The sequence below is a fragment of the Syzygium oleosum genome, unplaced genomic scaffold, assembly GCF_021117445.2.
Source record: "Syzygium oleosum isolate NSW1041296 unplaced genomic scaffold, Sole_v2.1 Sole_v2.27, whole genome shotgun sequence".
Classification (NCBI taxonomy): Eukaryota; Viridiplantae; Streptophyta; class Magnoliopsida; order Myrtales; family Myrtaceae; genus Syzygium; species Syzygium oleosum.
The window spans coordinates 4426500-4449393 of NW_026607511.1; the positions used below are offsets into that span (position 1 = coordinate 4426500).

Consider the following 22894-nt stretch of genomic DNA (forward strand, 5'->3'; position numbering starts at 1 on the left):
ACCTTTTGACGATTTATCAATATAGTTTTGCCGGTCAATTTTAGCCAAAAATCGCTGACATGGACACCGGCCACTCTATGTGACACGGCTTACACTGATGTGGGCACTTTTTGTAATTTTTTCAAAAAAAAATTATGTTTCCTTTTTTTTTTTCCACTATGGCTAATGAGGGTCGCCGGGACCTCGGGCCTACAAGCGCTCGGCGGCGACAGTGGAAAAATAATAAGATAAGAAAATATAATAAAATTCAGAAAAAACATTTTAAAAGAAATTATCCCAATGATCGACTAACATCCGAAAGCTAAACGGCACAAAGACAAGACTCCAGGAACTTCCACATTCTATTTGTGGCTACCTGACAGATTACATTCGCTCGTTGTTGGCACAAGCACCTCCCACCATCACAACGTCCGAGTTTCGAGCCCCATTTGGCGGCCAATTCATGGTCGATGGAGAGCAGAACGCAGAGAAGCCGTTTGAACCAAGCCATGGGAAGAGAATAACAGAGGCGGAGACAAGAGTTGGAGAGAGAAAGAGGGTGGACAGGGAGAGGGAGAGAGGGAGAGAGAGGAAGAGAAAAGCAGAGGGAGAGAGGAGAGGCAACGACCCATCTCTCGTTTCCTCTCTTCTCGTGCCTTCCTCTCAGACATTTCCAGAAGCTTTACAATTCAGACCTTCGGGTTCGTCTCGCCGAAAACGATCCATTTTCAAGTGAGTACGTAAGGACTTTGTCTCCACGTTTAGATCCGACAAACGGGTGAATCGCGCCGTGGAAAGTTACCCGACGAGGTTCGACGGATCCTGTGAAAATTCTCAAACGGGGTGGGTGCTTCGGACCTCGAAATTGTCGAATTCGTTTAGAAGACCGAACGTGCATCGAAACTAAGATGCATTTGATCTTTCACCTTCCAAGATGCATTGCCTGCGCATGACATGAAAACTCTTTTGTATTTAACAGCTTTTTAATGCTTTCTTTATCAGGTTCCCAGACAATACCAATTGGTGAGAGCATCTCTTTATCCATCCTTTTACACAATCCATGGGTGCAAGCAAGCTGAGGAGGGCCATTGGAGCGGTCAAAGACCACACCAGCATTGGCCTAGCGAAGGTTAGTACCAGCAGCAGCTCGCTCTCGGACCTAGAAGTCGCGATAGTGAAGGCGACTCGGCATGATGAATTCCCGGCGGAGGAGAAGCACATCCAAGAGATCATTAGCTTGACCGGCTATTCCCGCTCATACATAACTGCATGCATTGACACCCTCTCAAGGCGCCTCAACAAGACCCGGAACTGGACCGTCGCGCTGAAGACACTTATTCTGATCCAGAGGCTCCTGGCCAAGGGCGATCCCGCATACGAGGAGGAGATCTTCTTCGCCACGAGGGGCGGGACCCGCTTCCTCAACATGTCCGACTTCCGTGACGCGTCGCGATCAAATTCGTGGGACTACTCGGCATTTGTCAGGACATATGCTCTGTACCTCGATGAACAGCTAGAATACAGAATGCTGGGACGGCGAGGGAAACGCGGTAAGTATGGCCTCGATGAAGAAGAGGAAGAAAACGGGCAAGCTGGCATTAGAATCACACCGGTTCGAGAGATGAAAAATGTCCATATATTTTCGAAGATGCAGCATTTGCAGCAGCTACTCGAACGGTTCTTGGCGTGCAGGCCAACAGGTTGGTCCAACATCAAATGCAACCCTTAGAATACTTATGGAGAACTGGTCAGTAGGAAGGTTCAATTGCCATGAATTTTATAGCTATAAGCTTGTAGATTCTTTTCGTCTATCTACACACGGACCTGATATTAATTCGGTTTCTAATGATAACATATATCGTAGTCATAACTAGATTGTGCAAGAGAAATTACACACATTTACATTCTTCGGAAATTTTCTGGAAGAGCTAATGATTTTGGGGTATCGAAGTAGACAACTTGAACTAGCAAGAGGATGTGACTTCCTTGATAGAAATTGCAGTACATTTACTCGGAATCCGACGTAGCTCTGAATTTGCTATTATGAACTACCGCTTAAGTCGATGCTGATGCCGTTCCTGTGCAATCTTTTCTAAATTGGTGCAGGTCCAGCGAAGAACGACAGAGTGATTTTTGTGGCCCTGTACCCAGTTATAAAAGAAAGCTTCCGAATCTATAATGAAATCATGGAGATCATGGCAATCCTAGTAGATAGATTTACAGAGATGGAGATTGCGGAATGCGTGAAGGTGTATGAGCTCTTATCGAGAGTAGGGAAGCAGTTTGACGAACTCGAAGTATTTTACGCTTGGTGCAAGAACGTTGGCATCGCTCGCACTTCTGAGTACCCGGAAACTGAGAGAATTACACAGAAGAAACTTGATCTTATGGACGATGTCATTCGGGACAAAGCAGCAGCAGCAAAAAGCGAGAGAGCGCTCAGTGCAGAGCCAAAGAATCTTATCGTGCAAGAAACGGACGAAACAGAAGCAAATGGACCAGACATGAATTCAATCAAGGCACTGCCTCCACACGAGGGATTTCGCGAGTCAACTGTTGAAGAGAAGGAAGAACCGAAGAAAGATAACATACAGCAACAAGCTGACCTGCTAAATCTAGCAGATGATCCGGTGGCCCACAGAGAACACGGAGATAAACTAGCATGGGCCTTATTTGATGGCGGCACACCATCGGTTGGTCCTGACCCGGCACCCACATGGGAGGCGTTTGGTAATGATACGGCAGATTGGGAGTCCTCGCTTGTGCAATCGGCAAGCAGTTTGTCAAATCAAAAGACGACACTAGCTGGCGGTTTGGATATGTGGTTTTTCAACGGAATGTATCAGCATGGAGCAACAGCCACCGCTAGGCCTAGCGCAGCATATACATGCAATGGAAGTGCGAGTAGTGCCACAGTCGGGTCAGCCAACCAGTCGGCGATGCTGGCTTTGCCTGCACCGCCAGCTCCAGTTGGTAGGGTGACCAATAATTTCATCGATCCATTTGCAGCATCACTCACCATTGCTCCACCGCCATACGTGCAAATGTCAGATCTGGAGAAGAAGCAGAGGCTTTTGGTTGATGAGCAGCTCTTGTGGCGGCAGTACTCAAGAGACGGAATGCGAGGGCAGCTTGGGATGGCAAACTTACAGGCTAATTCATACAACATGGGAGGTTACACTAGAAGTTATTGAAGGTGAGTTATATTGTTCTCAAATATAGACATTTGAGCAAGTGAATAGCAGAGCAAACTGCATAGACTAATCCTTGGAAGACACCAAGGTTCTGGATTTATGCCTTCTCTCTCTCTCTCTCTCTCTCTCTCTCTCTCTCTCTCTCTCTCTCTCTCTCTCTCTCTCCTAATGGATTCATTCTCTGAATTCATATCACTGTACTATAGTGATGTTATTGTGTAGAGTGACATTCCGGATACATACTTTATGAATCCTTGTGATGCCTATTTCAAAATTTTGCACCAAACTTTAAATTTGGGATAATTTTTGTTAATTTACCGATTAGTTCCACGCGATGTGATACTGAAAATGCAAGATCGAGCCGTTCAACCTGAGAAAACTGTTTTCCAAAATTAGCATTACTCCAATCATTCTGGAATGCATTAATTTTTTTACATGTTAGACAAGAACTAGAACGTTTCAATGTTCACACAAGTAGAAAAACTGCACATACTCAACAAGGATATTTAACATGTGTTTAACAATACAAAACCGCATATTATCAACCGCACATGAGACCACAATCTGTTGTATCGGAGTGTCGTCTAATGATAGAGCACACCTTGAATCAGGGATATTGAACATGTGTTTGAATGAGGACTCAATTCAATATAATAGTTCAACCTCTAACTCGATCTAGTAAAAACAAAGAGTACTTACTTGTAAATCGCAAAGATTAAGGGCTTATACCTGCAATATTTTCAAATTCATCCACCATGAATAACCAAAAGCACATAGTTTTTTACCACAAATTCATCCACCATGAATAACCAAAAGCACATAGTTTTTTACCACGAAGTTAACCATGCCAAGCTTGTACTTGTAAAGCAGCATGGTGCTAATTAGAAATGCTTGTCATGTCATCAGTGGTCTAAATGGTTTTGTAAACCCTCAGTTTTATTCTGGGAAAAAAAATAAATTGTACATCCTTACCAACTTCATGCTCAAATTAATCTTTATAAATTCTGCCAATGTACACGGTGAAGTATCCGCAGTCAATGAATGAGTTCGTTAGAGCTACTTTACAAACAATCAACAGGCAATGAACTCCAAAAATCACTTCACCTGATATGAGCTTTCCTCAAGCTTCTAAGACCATCTTCTCAAGGTTTGGTATCCCAGTTTCTGCTTGTTTTCTGGTCGAGACACCCAGCTTCATCCCCACAGAAACTAGGGTTTCAAGTGATCTACTACTATTCTCTAGGAGATCCTTGTCTATATCAATCACATCCTGTCAAATTAATTGGCAACGTGAAATCGGCTGCTAAATTTGCAACTAAGTTCATCTAAAGACAGCATTTTAGCAAAGAACTACATAATATTGCAGAGCCAATACATGAGTATCCAATCAAAAAGCAGTTACAGAAATCCTGATTATTCCCTCAAACAATGTAATTTTTTCCAACAAATACACTTTCAAAGCTGAATTAGCAGAATGAATAGTACATCTAGTACTGACCTTCTCAAAGACACATATGACAGTGCTTCCTCCGAATGAGAAATATCCAAACTGCATTTTTTCCAATTTAAAAGCAGATCAAAATTCATGCCTTATGAAAATAGAGACAGTAATATTATCAACTTAATAACTGTCAACCTCATCTCCCTTCTTAACACGCTCCCCCTCCTGCTTCAGAAAAGTGATTGTGCCTACCATGGTTGCTCCAATAGCAATGAATGCCACCTGCAGCCAAAGATATTATTAAAAGATATGGAAGCTAAAAAAGGAATACCCAGATTTTTAAAATAAAGGAAAATGTACATAAAAGGAGGGGGAAAAGCATGTACTAGATTAATATCTGGACTACAATAAACTCAAAGGTTAAAGTGGAGCGAAAAGATCATTGGGAGTTGATTGTTCCCACAAGAAGATCAAAACTGGTGTCTAGGGCAAAAAATCATCAATCCAGAACATGCAGAACCCACTTAGCAGTCAAAGTCAGCGACATCGACGTAAAAACATAGTAACCCCATGTATGCAAGGATGTTAGCTATTCTCTTATTCATACTTCTAATAATCAAAACTTTTTAGTGACTGTCGTGACAGATTAAAGGATCATCTCTGCTCCATCTTCTATTTGTCTATCAGATTCCCAAAGAATTCTGTTCAGTAGCAGACCTAGGATCTAAACCAGGTGAGGGGTACATAATTACTTAAGCAACTTAAAAAAGAATAGAAAATTAAATTCAAATTAAATTATGTCAATAAAGTTTACTTTAATAAACAATGAGCAAAGACTTCCATGTGTCTAACAAATCATAAAACAATGCTACATTTCTTCTGTATTACAGATGAAAGACGCAAAATAACATAATGCATAGGTGTCCACGGTGATGATGGAATGAAATAGGTTGATAGTTCATGTAAACAAAAATCTTAATATCTGCTTTCATGTAAATTGTATGAGCTAGAACATAAAGTAATTTTGCATATACAATTTTACCACAATTGTCAATCTTCTTCCCATAAGCAAGGGGGAAAGCACCACCAAAATTCATATATACATACGCTAAGTACTACATGTAAAATGGGCCGATGTAGAGCAGCAAAAAAGAGCGAGTACTGATGAGTGTACAAATTTGTACTCCCAGGTCCAGGCCATGTATGAGAAACTTCAAGGAAATTCACTAGGTCATTTTCGGTGACTGCATACAGCATTTAAAAAGAAAAGAACATCCATAATTTGGAAGCGTACAAACCTTTCCAAAATGTTCTGTTGAGATAATAGATACAACACGCTTGTTCTCTGTGAAAACATTGCAGTACTTGCTATTGACAGCGATAGGATTGACCTAGATTGACATGCCAATGCATTCAGAGGATTGACAGAGCACATAGAACGAAGTTTTGTACTACCAACGTTACTCAACTCACAGTGAATAAGCATCCAGGTATATTCACAAATTGTTCAATGATTCCAGTGACAGGAAGATGGAAGCGATGGTAGTCCTGCAAAAATTGGAATTTTATGTTATGTTCACTATAGAGAGAGAGAAACCCTGCATCAAAGCATAGAACAGACAATATTAGTTACCTGTGGCGCCAAACGGAATATCACCAATGCCCCACCTTCAAAAGAGCTTGAACTTATCTCATTTCCCAGAAGGCCTTGAATGGAAAACTTTTTACCCTAAGAACAGCATGAAGAAGAAAATATCAGCAACAGTGACAAAGGCACCGACAATTTGCCCAACATTTTCACAATTGTTAATTAGAGTTAAGCTACTGAAAATCATTCTCTCTCGGTCTCTCCCTACAATGTGTGTGTGAGTGTGTGTGTGTCCAGAATTGAAAACTACAAATAAGAAAAACTCTTCAACTTGTTTGGAAGGTGGATCGTTTCTCCAAAACATTACCCAGAGGATTTCAGCTATGGGTAAGCACTGCAATGCCATAAGTATCTCAAACCTTTCTCAAGCAACAAAAGTGCAGCCACAGCACTAGTTCATTTCCTAGTGAAATCAGTGCTGACTATAGGATCTGGCAGTAGTACCCATAAATGTATCAGATCCTTTAAGCAAAGGATGACTTGAATCAATAATATATATGTCCCTAGTTGCCTCCATGCGAATCCTATCAGCAAGTATCCCACTTTTGGAAAGTTATCTCTGAAATTCAAAAGCGCCCACAAACAGTAGGGTGTTTTTTTTCTCTGGGAGGGGGCAGACAGAAGTCTTACTGTAGACATTAAAGGTAAATCGGCTCCAGAGAGTAGAAAATACCTTAACCCAAAACCGAGTACTGTCTTCAACGTTGTTGAAAGCCATTAAACGGCTATCAGCAGCACAGACAGCAATGTTGTCATGCTCCACGGAGGCAATGGGTCTCGCACCAGGCTTTAACTCTCTTATGAAGAATTCATTGAAAGTCTGCTGATAGAAAGTTAGAAGCCCACAATTGAAAGATTCTAATATTTCAACTATATCAAAGTTTTTAAGGAGTTAGGTCACATTTAGAATTTATCCACTGAACTTATCGCACAAGCAAGTAAAGATATTCCAGAAACATTGCAATGAATCAGCATACAAGCTAAGAGAACTTTCCTGGGGCTTTAAAGTAAGAATATATCCAAATCTTGGAGCTTACCTTGAAATGTTCCAATGGATACTTGACTTCAGCAATATTAATTTGATCCTACAACATTCCAGAGAGCAACTCATTAAGAAGGCTTGCAAAAGTACTTGTTCGCCATACAATTAGGTTTTGTACTTCTTTTTGTCTTGGAAACATTACTTTGGCACTTGATATACATTAAGACCATCTAGAATGGATCTCATGCAAGAGGACGTCAACAGTATACATGTTGAAAATAACCTTGAAGATCCATAAAGAAAATATCTTATACCACAAACAATCACATATGCCCCATCATATGTTCACAACACAGATATGAAAAGAATGTGGCTCGTACTTAGTCCAACATTATGCATCTAATTTTTAGATACAGGTACTTTTTGGCTACACAAAATAAGCAAGCAAATTGCACATTCTAGTATTCAAGTGGCTGGTTAATAGATTAGTGACTAGAGAATTCGAAAGAATATGAACTTGTTTGATTGACTTCACTCTGCAAGCTATTTGGAAAATACTGGCATATGGATGGAACGACATACAACTTCAAGAAAGCCAAAACGAGCTCAGAAGTCAGCAAGATTATCTGTATAAAGCAGCATTTCTATGATGTAATCAAACAATGTCGCAATTAATTTATGCAAGCATTCTTCTTACAATTTCCATATTTACAAGCAAAACCACAAGGACCACTCCTTAAGTGCTAGTGGTCTATCCACTAAATCAGTAATTTGCAACAAAGAACATGTATACATTGTCATAGCTTCAGCCTCAGGGAGTCAAATAACATTGAAAGAATACATCTTCATCTGAAGCTTAGTTTCAAGACTGAAATAGATAGCGAACTTTGTATTGGCTTACTACGACTCGAGAGCAGATAAAAGAAAAGCAAGGAAGCAAAGAAATATCAGCACTAAAGAAAAACATAACTCTGGACATCTTTATAAACAGAACTTTAAGTACTTCAAAATTCATACAGAATCACACAGAGAGTTTGGATAAGTAGAACACGAATTAGCCACTGGCAAAGTGATTAGTGTTAGGAAATTGGTTTGATGGCGAATATCTAATATCAACTATCAGGCAAAATCATTAAGAAAGACAGTGATAGAGCAAGACCATTCCACGAACGATTCATTGTCTGTATCAGCAACATCATTCAATGACATTGTAGAAACAAGAATAGATAAGTTATGTAATGGGCAGTAAGCCATCATTTCCTTGTATGGATAGCATATTCATGATATTACTTTTCAACTAATGATGAGATTAAAATACTCTGTTCACTGATAAAGATGAGGTCAACGTGCCTTGAAAAAATTAAGAAACTTTGGTATGTCTTCAGCAGATTCAACAGAATTCATTTTCCGGCCCTGCTTTTCAGAAATACTCTGCAAAATCTCTTTTGCCCCTGCAATTCAGCCAATTGTAGAAGTAATGATTTGCCACATCTTCTAACACACAAAAAATCAATTGAAGAACTCAAAAAGGTACACAGAACTAGAACTCAACATAAGCTTATGCACTATCACCAAAATAGAGCAAAACTTCGTTGCGCAGAGTATTACCTACTGTTAAAAATTCTCATAGTGAAAACCTTGAGAAAAAGTCAGTAAAACTTTTAACTTTCATTAATTGGACAAACAGAAGGTTAGGGACATTTACATATGAATTGCATTCTAAGGTTGGAAGTATTCACCTTCCGTACTATGATCTTATAAGAATGTCACAAGACAAATCATTCAAGTAGGGGTGAAATAGAGTCAAGCTACTCACGAGTGGCTGGGACTCATTGACTAATCGTAATTGACCAGCCTAATTTTGAGTCTAGCTCGAGTTCAAGCTACTCAAGGCTACTTGAGTATCATGCCGAATTGAGCTTGAGCTTGCTAATACTTATAGCTCGGTAGGCTCACGAACTATTAGAGCTTTCATTTTTTAAAAGAAGAATATTCAAAAATCATAAAAATCGACACAATACTTTAAAAATGATAAATAGAGCTTATAAAACTCAAGCTCCAGCTCAAGATCAATCTTGACTTATAAATTAATTGTAATTGAGTCGAGCTTGAATATCTCGATTTTTTAATCAATTTGAGCTTGAGCATGAAAATTAATGCACTCGGCTCCATTACGTCCCCACATTCAAGGCAGGAAAAGGCAGGGTAAGAGCTGTTTAAGAAAACCAGCCTCTACTAGTTGGCAGAAGTTATCAGTCACCTGTATCAATAAGGCCTAGCCCAAATTTCGATTGGTAAATGGCTCTCATTGACAATACAATTTTTCCATCAATTATTTCTTCCACTAGTCTCTTAGTCCTCCGATCAAATACCTGAAAACAAATAACTGTGATGTCTTACAACTTGGATGAGAAGAAAAATGTGTACCAATGAAAGGGCAGCATAGTTTGTATGATAATTAAATGCTCATAGAAAATAACAGAAAATCAATCTAGAACAGACCTCGACAATGGCTTGTAAATTTTGTAATTTTGCTTTTTAAATAATTTTACAAAAAATAGCCAACCAAGTTCAGAAGATACAAATGCTCAAGCTGCTTATTATAATCACAGATGACCTTACAGAAGAATGCTCTTCTAACTAAAGTTAAACAAAGGTTTATATTGATCACAAAGTCATGCATATTGTAGTTCATTAGTTTTGTAGAAATTATGAGGTACTGACCTCATGTATGCTGGTGAAAACTAATCTTGGTACTATGGAAGTAGTGCACATAACTACAAGCAAAACTTGCACCAAGGTTCCCTTGTCACAGTATCAGTAACTTAGCTAGCTAGCAATTACCCAGGGGCAAATCTTTCAATGCCACCACATGAAAAATCAATGAACTACCCAGCCATAGCCCCAGCTTAACATCCAGCTGAAGCCCTCAACAAATGGAAATATCTTGGTTTTACAGGGACCTATTCTGGAGTTAATTCATTGGTCAAGCAAGTTTGATTCAGGCTTCTGATTATCCATTGAAACGGGCTTGTCTAGTAATAACTATTCCTTCACCACATCTCTCATCAAACCCGGGGAAATGGACAGAAATGGAGCAGGTTTTCATTTCGCAGCCCAGGTTTAAAGCATGAATTGGTGGAAACTGTCTTCTTTGGCAACCATACACCGTCACTCAACAAAAAAAGAGACATTCTCAAGAGCTACAATTACAACATGCGCCAATTAGTGTTACCATAATAATATTCCACTGGGCCAATTATGCCACAAGGGGGAGTAGTCATTCTTTCCCCCAAAAAGGTTTAAGAACTTCCTGCTCAAAGGCAAGGTGACAAAGGAGCTACTCCTCACAAAATCCCCTCCTCCCCCCAAAACCCCCCGAACTTCCCCCTTTCCCCTTCCTCTCTCACCGCGAAAAATAAGAACAGAAGATCCAAAAGAAGGAAGTTTACCATCCACTAAACTGTTTTAGGCTGGTGTCTAAATCAAGTCCCCAGATCCACTTATTTGATTAGAATGGCCACTTCATCAGGGCATATAAATGAAGGGAAGTACACATCTTACTATTTTGAAAATTCCAAAGGCATTCTTCTTTGTCAATTATGATGATGAATCAAGCAAGCACATCATTCTCAAAAAAGCAGCCCAATTCATTGTATGACCTAAAGTACAACTTATACTATTAAAAGGAGGAGCATACAAGTAGGAGGAAGCATACCACTATATTTGAAGCACTTGATCCATAGTTCAGGCCAATATCATAAGATGAGAAATGGGCCCATTCACTTAGTTTGAACATCCACCTGAAAGATGATATTTGACCATTAAACGAAGACCACGTAAGAAGCATAAGCATAAGAGCAATTCCAAACTATTAAGACCATGAAAAAGAGGCCTCACCCAGAGGAAGCTTGTTTATCTGTCAAGAATCCTCCTGTCATAACCTGGTGTCCACTTCCTTCATCAAAACAGAGGGTCAAGTGAACTACAGTGTTCAGCTTATCTGAAACATTGAGAACCTCACCACAGACAGGGCAACAATTCATAACTGGCTCCCTGCAACCAAATGATATGCAAAGTGATGAGTGTAAATGTGCATAAGGTTCACAATTCCTGTAATAGCAATGTTGAGTTTTCGGTTCACACAATTAAGTTCTTTTTGTACATTCATCTGTAATTCTTCGACTCTACTCGTCCTGCAGCACAACACGATGAAAGTTGTAAGCTATGTTTGCGGGGAGTTATTGTCTATTATTGGCCTCTATGGTAGAATCAACTGGGTGCCAGAGAGGTGGTGGTTCAACCAGTGGGAAATGTCAGCAGTTCGAGTCCGCTTATCTCCAACTCATGAACTTAACTGCGGATCAGCCATATAATATACAAAAAGAAACTCCAAATATTTCTCTTCTCTTTGAATGAGATCTAAACGATGACATTTACAATGTTTCCTAAGAAGTGGCTCTCTACCATCAATTGCACCAAATGTGACAGACCAATCGTCTTAGAAATCCACAATTATCTCACACAAACTGGAGATTTTGGCTCATGCCACTTGCTGCTGCATCAAAATTCCCTCATTTTGGTTCTTTTCCTTCTCTCATTTTTTTTTGGGGAAGGGGGGGGGGGGGGGTTAGGGGGGAACTCAATCAGTTGGGTTGGCATGATATCAGTGCATATGGCTTTAGCACCTGGGAATATCAAAATCACACTAGCACTTAAAGAGAACTGATAATTTAAAAGGTCATCGCTCCATTTGTTGGTAAAACTTCTATAGTGTTGCATAAGAATGTCTAGTATTTTATCAATATCATGAGCTCACTAGTTATACGAAAAGATTTCACTTCAAGAAAAATAGAAGCAGCACTCACAGCAATGGAGCAACCAATGCTACATGCAGTGTACACAAGAAAAATAAAAGCAAACTCAAGTGCTTCATTCTCATCATAGACATTGTGTGAATTTAATTAAAAAATGCAAATAAATCCAAATCTCAAAAATCAATGCAAAGAATTACTTTTCTTGTTGAGTAGCAAGAAGGACAGCCAACTCATCCATGCTGACTACACCATCCCCATTTACGTCTGCTGCTTTAAAGAGCTCCTCTTTCTGGTAAACAGAAAACATAATCATTAAATAGACCTTGACAAAATTCCCAATTAACAACAGCAATCCTACATTTGCGCACGCTTTGTTTTAGACCTTAACCGGGTATATCTCTACTCCTGCCCCAGGATGGTTTTGCAAGAGGGTTAATTTGAATAGTCTTTCACATAATTTATTGAAGGACATCTCTCAAGAAAGAGAGGGAAGCACTAACTGCCAGACAATCCAGGTCTCCGCTAAGGCACCAGATGTCACTCAAAAAGAAAATGTTGCTGACCAAATCGAAAAGCATATGCGCATATGTCAAGATAAGCACTCAGTTAGTTGGTGTTCTTTTTATGTGAATTCATCGAGTAGGCAGAGATCCAACATAGATATCTCTGCACAAGCACTGATTACATTTGACCAAGCTATCAGATACTTATATGCAGCATTTGATCAGTTGTGCATGGGTTTTAGATTAAGAATGTGAGAGATTGTTGAGAGTAAAAACTGAACTGAATGCTTGGTTAGGTCTATGTGACCCCAAGCTATTTATTTATAGTAAAGCCAAAAGGCCAAAATTACAATATTACCCTTATTGCTGCAATACGTAAAATAATAAAGGAAATAGACAAATATGCACCTTTTAGAAAGTCCAACCCGAAAGCTTAAGCTATTAGGTGGAAGGAGACCACATGAATATAAAGAGCATTTAGGACTCGTTGTCAATCGATGTGGGATAATTCTTCAACACCCCCACTCACGTGCAAGCCAGATTACGAGCAGCACGTGAAATTTTGACATCGCACATTCACATGGAATTTTTACCACGCACATTCGCGAAAGGGATAGCATTGGCTCTGACACCATGTTGAGAGAAAAAACTGAACTGAATGCTTGGTTAGGTCTATGTGACCCCAAGCTATTTATTTATAATAAAGCCAAAAGGCCAAAATTACAATATTACCCTTATTGCTGCAATATGTAAAATAATAAAGGAAATAGACAAATATGCCCCTATTAGCCAAGTTCTCTCAACAGAGATATTCTTTGTGGTGTGTCTAGAGTGGTTTTTGCATGTAAAGCTCATGATTTGACTTTATTTAATACTTAACACCTCAAATCTATGAAAAATATATACATACTAATATAGAATACTCTCAGTTAGTTTTTTTAAACTTAAGATAATTATTTTGTCTTGATGGGAAGCCAAGTTTTGTTATCCTCGTGGATAGTCGCATAGACTAAAACAAGTAACTTCTGTGTTGTCACTGTATATGTCCATCAATTTCTTTAATGTATGCATGCATGGGTGCTGCATTACTCATTTTCCTCTTATGCGCACATCCTGTATATGCATTTATATATGCAACTAGACGTATATGCATGCAAGTACATATGCATGTATATGCGTGTCACATATGCTAGCGCACAATAAGTGCCCTTACATCAATTCCCCTCCCAAACACATATGGGACACAGATAACATTTTAAGTTTATGAGTCCTACAAATGAAACACAAAGAAACAAGATGCCAGTAAATGATGCAGTTCAAAAACTGACTCTAACCTTGTTAGCAGCCAATTGATTTCCAAAAGCATGCATCAAGTCAGAAAATTCGGAGAATGAGAGCTTCCCATCTTCATTGTAGTCCTGAGGGAAAAATAAAAGGGGTAACCTGTTACGAAAATTCTACAAAAATTTGACCGACAAACAGAAGGCCTACTTATTTTAAGAGGAAAAAAAGATATCCCCATGCACAAGGCTCTGAAGTTGTAGGTTCTAGGGATGGTTAGATGTACTTATCCTTACCGCTGCTTTTGCAGAGAGGTTGTTCCATGACAAATCAACCTAGCTTGTCCTCAAACAAAAAGACCTACTTATGAGGGGAAAAAAATACATAACTCTCCATTGCGTAGACCTATTTCCAAAAGAATCGAAAGATATCCTAATTATGGCACGGTGGTCAGATGCTCCAAATGAAAAATGTGTGACTGGTGCTTGGATCAACCTATAACCCAGAAGGATACTGGAGTTTATAAAACTTAAGGTAGGGGCATTGAGATTGTGAGAGAGAGAGCAGAGACAAGAAACTTTCCTGCTATAAGTGTCCATCTGCTTTTGTTAAGTGCATTTTGTGTCTGATTCTGCATGGTCCAGTGACCAAACTAAAAGTTAACTTCAATTATTCCGTTGCTTTTTCATCGTGCAGAGGAACACCATATTTCCCATGATTATATAATCACAACTCTCTTAATTTCTCCAGCAAAAGTAGTTTTTATTTGACCCATGCCAATGTAATAAAAGTCTATATACCCTCATGCACATGGACAAAGCTGTTTGCATGCATCTGTGAGGATTACTCAAGCCAAATCTTTTGGATACCCCATGCTATAAAAAGATAATCTTGAGTAGCCATATCCCATGTGGCATTACGGGATTGTGAAGAGGAAGAATTTGGATGCCATCGGAACATGGTTGACACTTCCCACTACTTGATTTTACATACATGAAATTGGTTTTGGATGCCATCGGAACATGGTTGACACTTCCCACTACTTGATTATAATTGCATGAAATTGGTTTTTAGCAGTATCAAAACACAGCATGACGCACCATTTTCATTTTCACTTCTGGCAAGAACCAAGTCTAAAATTAACTTAAGATATGCAGAGAGAGACACCTGAGCAGAATGGCCAGTTTGGTACAGGATTCCTAGACAACTAATGATATAAATTCAACCATAACTCCCAACTTCTGGGTGAAGAGAACGAGTTTGATCAAATTTATATGTTTAACTTGTGTCTAAACAGGATGTCACAGATAAATGAAAAACTACATAAGTGTAGATAACTTATGCATATGGATGGAATATGCGATAAGAAGCTTTAAAAATAGTAACAGTCTGTCACTTATAACACTCATACATCTTGGACTTCTCGTATTCATAGCTTCAGTACCACCATTGAAATAAAGACATTATTCAAGTTTCCAAGCAAAAGCAAAAAAAAGAATTATTCGGCTATTGTGCCTTTCAATGTAACCAAGTTGAGTGTCTACCCATGTAAAAAGAAACGAAAAAAAGGAGAATTCCAACCCTTAGCCATCAAATTCTGATGAAACATATCTTGTTTTTACAGTCCTCCAAGATGAAAATTATTGGACGGAATTAACAAACTTACAAACTATTGAAGAGAAAGCAGTATAAGAAGCTTAACCCTCCACACCAGAACTTTCAACCTAGATTAATTATAAGAAAGATGACAGAAGAACATACCACAATTGACAAGATGCGCCTTGCAAAACTCTTCTGTGTTTCCACGGGATCCTATTGACATTTCAACATAATGTTGATATCAGACAAAATTATCTTGGCCCCGATCTAAAATCATGTGCTGTCCACTCACCTCGACAGAACATGAAACCAGGAGAGTCCCCACCACTTCATCTGATTTAGAAGGGTCTAACAAATTCAAGACTTCAGAGTCTGATTCTGAGTCCTGCAAAAAGAAATTTAATGGGGTTAAAACTGACGGTACTTAAAAGAAAAAATATAACAATTAGACAAATTTATGATGGTCAAATAACTTTGTACACGCAGAGTGAAATCAAGAGGATGAATCAATGCATCAATAAATGGTCACTCACCTTTGCCAGGACTTCAAGCAGATCTAGCTCACAATAACCAACTAGATTGTTCTTTGAAATCCTATTAGTCTGCATGCAGAAAAATTACATACAGAAAACATTGCCATGGGGTATTAAATTAAAACTAATCCACAAGACACTTATTTTGATTACTTATGCAAAAGAAAGAACATCAACCGCTCGACTAAATGCACAAAATGATCGAAAGAACAAATAGGCCATTCCTAATACACACCCAATATAGGTGGTCAAGTTTTGCTTCCAATAATGCCACAAACCTACTCTTCATACCAATCAGCAATTAGCCACAACCTACTCTTCATAACAATCATTAATTAGCCACAAACCTACTTTTGGAAACCCCATTGGAGTCTTCTCTCACATTTTAACACCCAATATCTTATATGGATTTTGTCAAAAAGTGTGCTTAGGGAACTAGTAAATAACCAAATGAGGAAAGGTTTGCACCTCCAAGGCACTTACTTTTTTTGTGATGCCCGAAACCAATGCTTGGAAATTGGTACTTACCTTGTCAAGTACTCTAAATAAAAGCCCTTAGGGCAATCATTGATATGACCTATTTTATACTTGAAGTTGTGAAGGTAATCATGCCAAGGACCAGCTGGATATGCAGTATGATGAGAGTTCCAAATACTGACCACACTGGAAAGTTCAAATACACTAGTTAGTTCCAGTTAACTGAACCTATTTTTCTTTTCCATTCCTTTACTTCTCCTTCTTGTTTTTCCACGTCCTTACTAGATTGTTCCTTTTTCTCTTTTTCTCCCCTCTGCGTAGTAGTTTCATATCTTATACATAATCAACCTCCTATTTTGGCCTGTCAAATCTTCCCATCATCTATCCAACTGTTTATCCTACTTGTTCCCTTGTCCAGTCGTCCTTTCATTTATAGAATCTTCATATTTATTCAAACAAATCTAGTATATCCAAGCTCAAAATTACTATGTACAATACTTCACAAAGAGGTTTTAGAAGGGAAATTGTGATCATGGACAACACTACAAAATAACAATTTTTGTAGAATAAACTCACTTTCAAATCTCATCAAAAAGTTGCATCATCTTATTTCTCCTGACAATCTCATCACAAAGTCGCATCATCTTACTAGCACATGTCATCATTTTAAATGTCTGAACCACGAGTTCTCTCATCCAATCCTCAATTGTGCCCACGTCAACTTTTGTAGAATAAACTCACTTCCAAATCGTTATTTTTTCTCAAGTGATCATATATCCACAAAAGCATTCTTCTATCAACTAATCTCATTATAGGTGCATGCTGACAGTTAAGAGCCTAACATGCCGTACCTGTAGCACCATCTGTCTTATAACTGTTAAAGAATTTGCCCTATGGCTACAAGAATAATTTGCTATTGCTTGAGACATCAGATGTATTTATCCTCTTCAGCCACCCCATTTGATTAGTCACAAGTAACATTTTCAGCAAGTTGTCCATTTAGCAAAACAGACGAATATATCAGAATTGCCAGCTCTGTCACCTTATGGTCTCAATTTTCACCCTTGCTTCGTTGATGCTTCTTTTTCTTTTCAGTATGGAGCTTGTATGATTTGTATTTGCAATTTCAAAGACATCTAATTTACATATGATATTATAAACTTGAGTTCTACCATCAACCATAAGGCCTTCTAAAAAATACTAAGTAAATTTTGTGCACTTGGAAATTAAATGTAAATTAGTTAGCCCTAATGATTACAATGACCCAACCTAAGTACCACCTTTGAATCAACAGAAGTATATTCTCACAGCCAAAGTCTTTACACTTTCCTTCCAGACAGATGCACCTACCGGTATCATCAAGAACAATTACCACAACGCGAAATGTTTCCTTTTCTGTTTACATATGTATGGAATATACATATTACAGCCATATAATTGCATAACAAGATATCCATTTTGAATTGAAATTGGAGTATATGAAATATAATTTGACTCGAAACAATAAAATTATGAAGTTTGTCACTGATTATTTAACATTACTGTAGACCAAATATACAGCTGACATATTCATACTAGATTTAAAATCCAAACCTAGAGAAGTTTGAATTTGAACAAAATATAAGACATTTATTAGCTAAAATCTTTCTCTTTGGATATATTAAAGAAAAATTGAACTCACATAGATGAGAAATTGCATTATGAGAGGCATATGTCAACTTACTACAGGTAGAAGTTCGCAATTATTTTTTCGTTTACAGCTACAAGAATTTCATGTGATGGTAGATCCGGCATACTCTCGACTTCCTCAAAAAGCATTATAGAAACATTAAATCACTAAATCACAGTTTTAATCAAAAGATTAAAATATTAAAGAAAAGAATATCCCTCTTGTAGCAGCATGCAGAATTAGGAACTAAGAACCAAAATAAGTTGCTCCACCAGTTTTTTTAAGTCTTTACATCCATGTTCAACGATTATCATAGTTTTAATTAATTGGGAGCTGTTTATTCTTCATGTATCTGTCCATCAACTACGCACCAGTTTAGAAAAATGCTAATTAGTTATGCCACAAAAGGTAGCTTGTCAAGACTGAAATGATTAAACACCTATTTTAACGTTTTCACTCAATCATATTGCCATGATCTCAGTTCCTGAAAACCCTAGACCACATAAAACTGATTGCCAATAAGGCTTTTGACATCATTCAGAAAAATCGAGATCATCCATTAGATTAGAATATCAGAACAAAGATTCCAAAGGTAAGCATTTCTTTAACATCCTAAAAACCGTTCTGCCTCAACAATCTTCCAAATGCATCTGCTTTGTTCCTTTTTGGTAGTGTCTTGTTTGTTTTACATGTCAAAACATGTGCTTTTGAGTTCTCCCTAATTCCATGGAACATGATTTTCTCTAGCTTCCTTACTTGCGTTTCAACTATATAAACAAACATGAAATGATATTCAACCTCAAATACAGAGATTCTTGCAATATGAGGCCCGTTCCTTTCTAGAAGAAGTTTCTTTTCCTGCATAAGGAAGAAAGGCACCAATTAATGATGAATCCATGCAGCATTCTTTTTATAGGTAAAAGATCAACTACAGAGCCCCAAGGGGGTGCAAACCATATGCAAAAAGAGCTTGAAAACTAAAGAAATATAAAAAAAAAGCTCTTAAAACCAAAAGTGAGCTCAATTCCAGGACAAAGCATCGACTATATAAACCAAGGCATTTGCATCAATATGCAAGTTTCCACTATACCAAAAGCGTAAAAATTTAAGCCACTTCTCAATAAAAAAAAGAAATGGAAAATTCCTCTCCAACCAAAAAACAGAGAAAGAAATTAGGGTGGTCCTTCTTTTCTCATTGCACTCTAAGCAAATGCCCCGCCAAAGGCCAAAGTTCTTCCCCAATAGAACCTCCAATAATCCAAGATATTCCTGTGCAAGGAAGCTGTCCAAATAATTCTAGTCCAAGAACAATGAAGGAAGAGATGCCCCAAGGTCTCTGCCTCCTCCTTGCAGAGGAACCTATTAACCAGTACTTAACCTCTTCAGCATAGGTTATGTGAAGTAAGGATTCCTTCCACAGTCACTTCCCAAGTAAAAGAAGGAACTCTTGTCGGAACCCTCGCTCTCCAAATCGCTTTCCAAGGGAAATTTATTCTACCGCTAACAACATCCCTATCTAGCAGCTTGAAGTAAGGTTTTACAGAAACATTCCATCTCTTCCATTGTTCCACACCAAAACATCCTCAAAGATGATTATCCACTGCACCACCCAATTCGCATTACGGAGAGAAAAAAAAAAGGAAATGAGCAAAATGGATCGACCTTTCGATAGTGAATTTCCTGATGAAGATTATATTCCGAAAAGCTGTACCAGATTCGAGACGCGAAATCTGAAAGACAAGCTTGAAATGCATTGTGGTAATACCACCAACTTCAAACTCAATCCAATGGCTAAAAAAGATCCGCCCCCTTCCAATGTACACCCTGACACCAAATCCTTGAGGGGTTGAGACCTTCTTGGCGTCATATGCGGGGAATGAAACTATTTTAACCTTGATCACCCTAGCCCAAAGAGAGTTAAAATCTTGGGAAATTCAGATTATCCAGAGCCACTTTCCAAGAAGGGCTTTATCAACCCACAGCCAGCCAGAATATCCCGAAAACATTCTTTTATTTTGGTCCTCCCATTAAAAGATTCTTTGATTCTGGTGTATTAAGCACATAAGCATGTACCTATCAATAGTTGGAAGTGCAACCAATCACTACTGAAGCACAGAGAATGGGACAAGCTAAGACCAGCTTTCCTTCACCGGTAAATAATATCAACATGTTCATGTAATGTATAAATGAGCCTATATGATGTCATGACACTTCAAACGCATAACGTCAATGAATACTATTCAAACAAACAAACAAGCGAGTAAAAGTTCAGAGGTGATTGCAAGAAGAGGGTGGTACTCACGGCGTTCCAGGTGGGCTTGTCAGTGCTGCATGACAAGTGAAACAAGAGAAAGCAGAAAGAAGGAACTCAGAACCGGAGAGGTGGCAAGATCAACAAGAAAATTTCACACGGGGTCGGAGCATAACGAGATCAGAGAGAGGAAATCACGACGGGCGATGATAAAAAAAAGAAAGAAAGAAACTAAAAATGGGCTTTCGGGGAAGCTCAACTGATCCGAGATTGCGGTGCGGAACGTCTGCTCTCCGAAAGAGACGCACGCGCGCCACCTGTCCTTGAACTCCATCTCCGCCTAAACCTCATCAAACACCCAAAAACCCCCCCAATCAGCGACTCCCCATGGATCGTCCGAGCTCAAAAACATCACATTGCATGCATCAACCGCACAAGCGAAAGCGAAACAGAGAGAGAGGTGTTACGGAGCGAAGGGTGAGGAGAGCGATCCCGGCGAAATCGTCGGCGCTTTTGAGGAAAGAAGCCGAGCCGCTGTCGTGGCGGCCGTGGCGGCCGCGGTGGTGGAACCGGAGCCGCTGCCGGAACCGCGACATGCGCCCGGACGAGGAGCCGCCGTCGCCGTCGCCGTCGCCGTCCCTGGAGCTTCCGTTCCCCATTCGCCGGCGAGCCTCGAACCGAAAAGGGTCGAAGAGAGGAGGAGCAAGAAAGCGACTTTTGGTGGCGGAGGCTTTTGCAAGCTTCGAGACGATCTTCTCCCTTTTCTCCCTTCTGCAGGGATCGAAGGGATATCCTCGCTTTTTACCGCTTTCTCTCTCTATCTCTCTTTCTCTCTCTTCGCGAAGGTAGGAGACGAAGTCAAGTTGGGGAGGAGGAGATGCGACACGTGGAAAAGGTTTGACTTTCTTTTGGAGTTTCTTCTCGGTTTGGCTCCTCGATTTTGCTAAAGGAGTGAAGAAGAGAAGAGAATATTCAAAAGGGGGCGGAAAATAAAAATGATGAGGACGTGGATTTTCTGACGTGGCAAGTCGAGTGACCCCAGCGCCGCCATACAAGAAGCGCGAGTGGGGGAGCTGGTTGTTGATTTGAGTGCAGGACCCCGTCCTGTCCTGTCCTGTCCAAAATATTGTACCGCACCGATCCTAGAAAGCTTGTCCTAAAACGAGATCGCCTTTGGTATGCTCTCGCGGGCCCCGTTTGGTTCAACTTTATAAATACTATTTGAAAAAATATAAATATCTTTAGGTTAAAATCCCTTTGAAAAATATAAATGATATTTGGTAAAAAATCTTTTATAAATTTACTTTGGGCCAAGTAGTGTTTGGAAAATTTTTTTTACAAAAGGGCTTTGAGAATTATTTTTTTTATTAAAAAAAAAAACCTACCCTACCCTTCGCCGAAGCCTGCGAAGGCCTACGGGCGGCGGCGAGCGTGATCTGGCGTTGGTGACCATCGCCCGAGGTCAAGCAACCCCCGGCGAGCCGACCTACCGACGTCGACAGTCGCCCGAGGCCGGGCAACCCTCAGCGAGGGTCGAGCGACCCAGGCAGCCAGTGCCTAGGTCCCTCGACCTTAGGTGACGCTCGACCAGCCTATGGTCGAGCGACCCAGGCAATGCCCGCCTGTGGTCGCGCGACCCAGGCTGGCGACACTTGGGCAATCGCGTGACTTCAGGCGGACGTCGCCTGGGTCGTGCAGCCTCACCAGCCGCCTCATGAAAAAATACGAACAGTAACAAGAGGGGCAAAATCGGAATAAGCCAAAATAAGTTATGGTAGTTTGGGGATAAAAAATTTGAGTTCAGAATTCCAAATGCTAGCATTTGGCCAATGGACCCAAGGGGCTTTCGAGGCCAAAAGCCAATTCTAAATGTTGAACCAAATGGGGCCGCAATCAAACTTTATAAAATTCAGTCCATAAATCAAAAAAATTTCGAATGAATGGGCCCGCTTTTTTAAAAACGTCTCTGGAATGAATCTTATCTCAAATAAATCTATGAGACGGGCGATTCAGTATTAAATCACCTCTAGCTCACCGTTAGGGGCGTGGCTTGAAAAGCGCCACGTGAGACGCACATGCTCACCGAATGTGCGAAGAAACGGTCGACCAGTAAGTTAGAGGTAATTTGAAACCGAATCACCCACTTCAGGGGCTTATTTGAAATTAAATCTATTCTCAAGATTCCTTTAAGAAAATGGCCCTACTTCAATGGGCTATTGGAAATTTTCCCATCCCTCAAAAGTCTCGTGGTGAAAAATCAGTTCTTTTATGGATAACTCTCGTCAGTTGGCACTGTTCGAATGACAATCAAAATAAACATGAAAAATATAAGGCATATTACTTGTCTTGGGGCCATGGAAATATTTTAGACATTCTCGAAATAATTTTGTTAGGTACTTCAGATTTTAATTTGAGTCACCCGTTCATCGAATTTCGTACAAGTTTCCGTAAATCTTGATAACCTTTTTTGCTAAAATTAATAATTTATAATTGTTTCCGGAGCACCCAAAAGTATGAGAG

General features: G+C 39.4%; 2 protein-coding genes across 8 annotated transcripts; one reads left to right on the plus strand and one right to left on the minus strand.

Annotated features, from left to right (window-relative positions):
- The first annotated feature begins 566 nt into the window (after nucleotides 1-566).
- On the plus strand, nucleotides 567-3286 carry LOC115691425 (putative clathrin assembly protein At1g03050). Of its 2 annotated transcripts, none has more exons than XM_056303355.1 (3): nucleotides 567-822; nucleotides 982-1679; nucleotides 2086-3286. In XM_056303355.1, the coding sequence occupies exons 2-3, from the start codon at nucleotides 1040-1042 to the stop codon at nucleotides 3171-3173; spliced, it is 1728 nt and encodes a 575-aa protein (XP_056159330.1). In that variant the 5' UTR covers nucleotides 567-822; nucleotides 982-1039; the 3' UTR covers nucleotides 3174-3286. The 2 variants fall into 2 exon arrangements, with proteins under 2 accessions (XP_056159330.1, XP_030473909.2); XM_030618049.2 differs by having other exon boundaries at nucleotides 573-711.
- LOC115691418 (phosphatidylserine decarboxylase proenzyme 2-like) lies at nucleotides 3112-21205 on the minus strand. 6 transcript variants are annotated; one of them, XM_056303353.1, is made up of 23 exons: nucleotides 20842-21205; nucleotides 20635-20714; nucleotides 20426-20450; nucleotides 18922-18981; nucleotides 15978-16046; nucleotides 15737-15829; nucleotides 15607-15657; nucleotides 13899-13982; nucleotides 12259-12350; nucleotides 11145-11300; nucleotides 10963-11047; nucleotides 9505-9616; nucleotides 8595-8695; nucleotides 7300-7347; nucleotides 6936-7082; nucleotides 6248-6343; nucleotides 6088-6162; nucleotides 5913-6005; nucleotides 4810-4896; nucleotides 4672-4722; nucleotides 4278-4443; nucleotides 3873-3902; nucleotides 3112-3543 (listed from the first exon to the last, which is right to left on the minus strand). In XM_056303353.1, exons 1-21 carry the CDS (start codon nucleotides 21031-21033, stop codon nucleotides 4294-4296), a joined length of 1947 nt encoding a protein of 648 aa, XP_056159328.1. In that variant the 5' UTR covers nucleotides 21034-21205; the 3' UTR covers nucleotides 3112-3543; nucleotides 3873-3902; nucleotides 4278-4293. The 6 variants fall into 6 exon arrangements, with proteins under 6 accessions (XP_056159328.1, XP_056159326.1, XP_056159329.1 ...); XM_056303351.1 differs by having other exon boundaries at nucleotides 3112-3552; XM_056303354.1 differs by lacking the exon at nucleotides 3873-3902.
- Between the last annotated feature and the right edge of the window lie 1689 nt (nucleotides 21206-22894).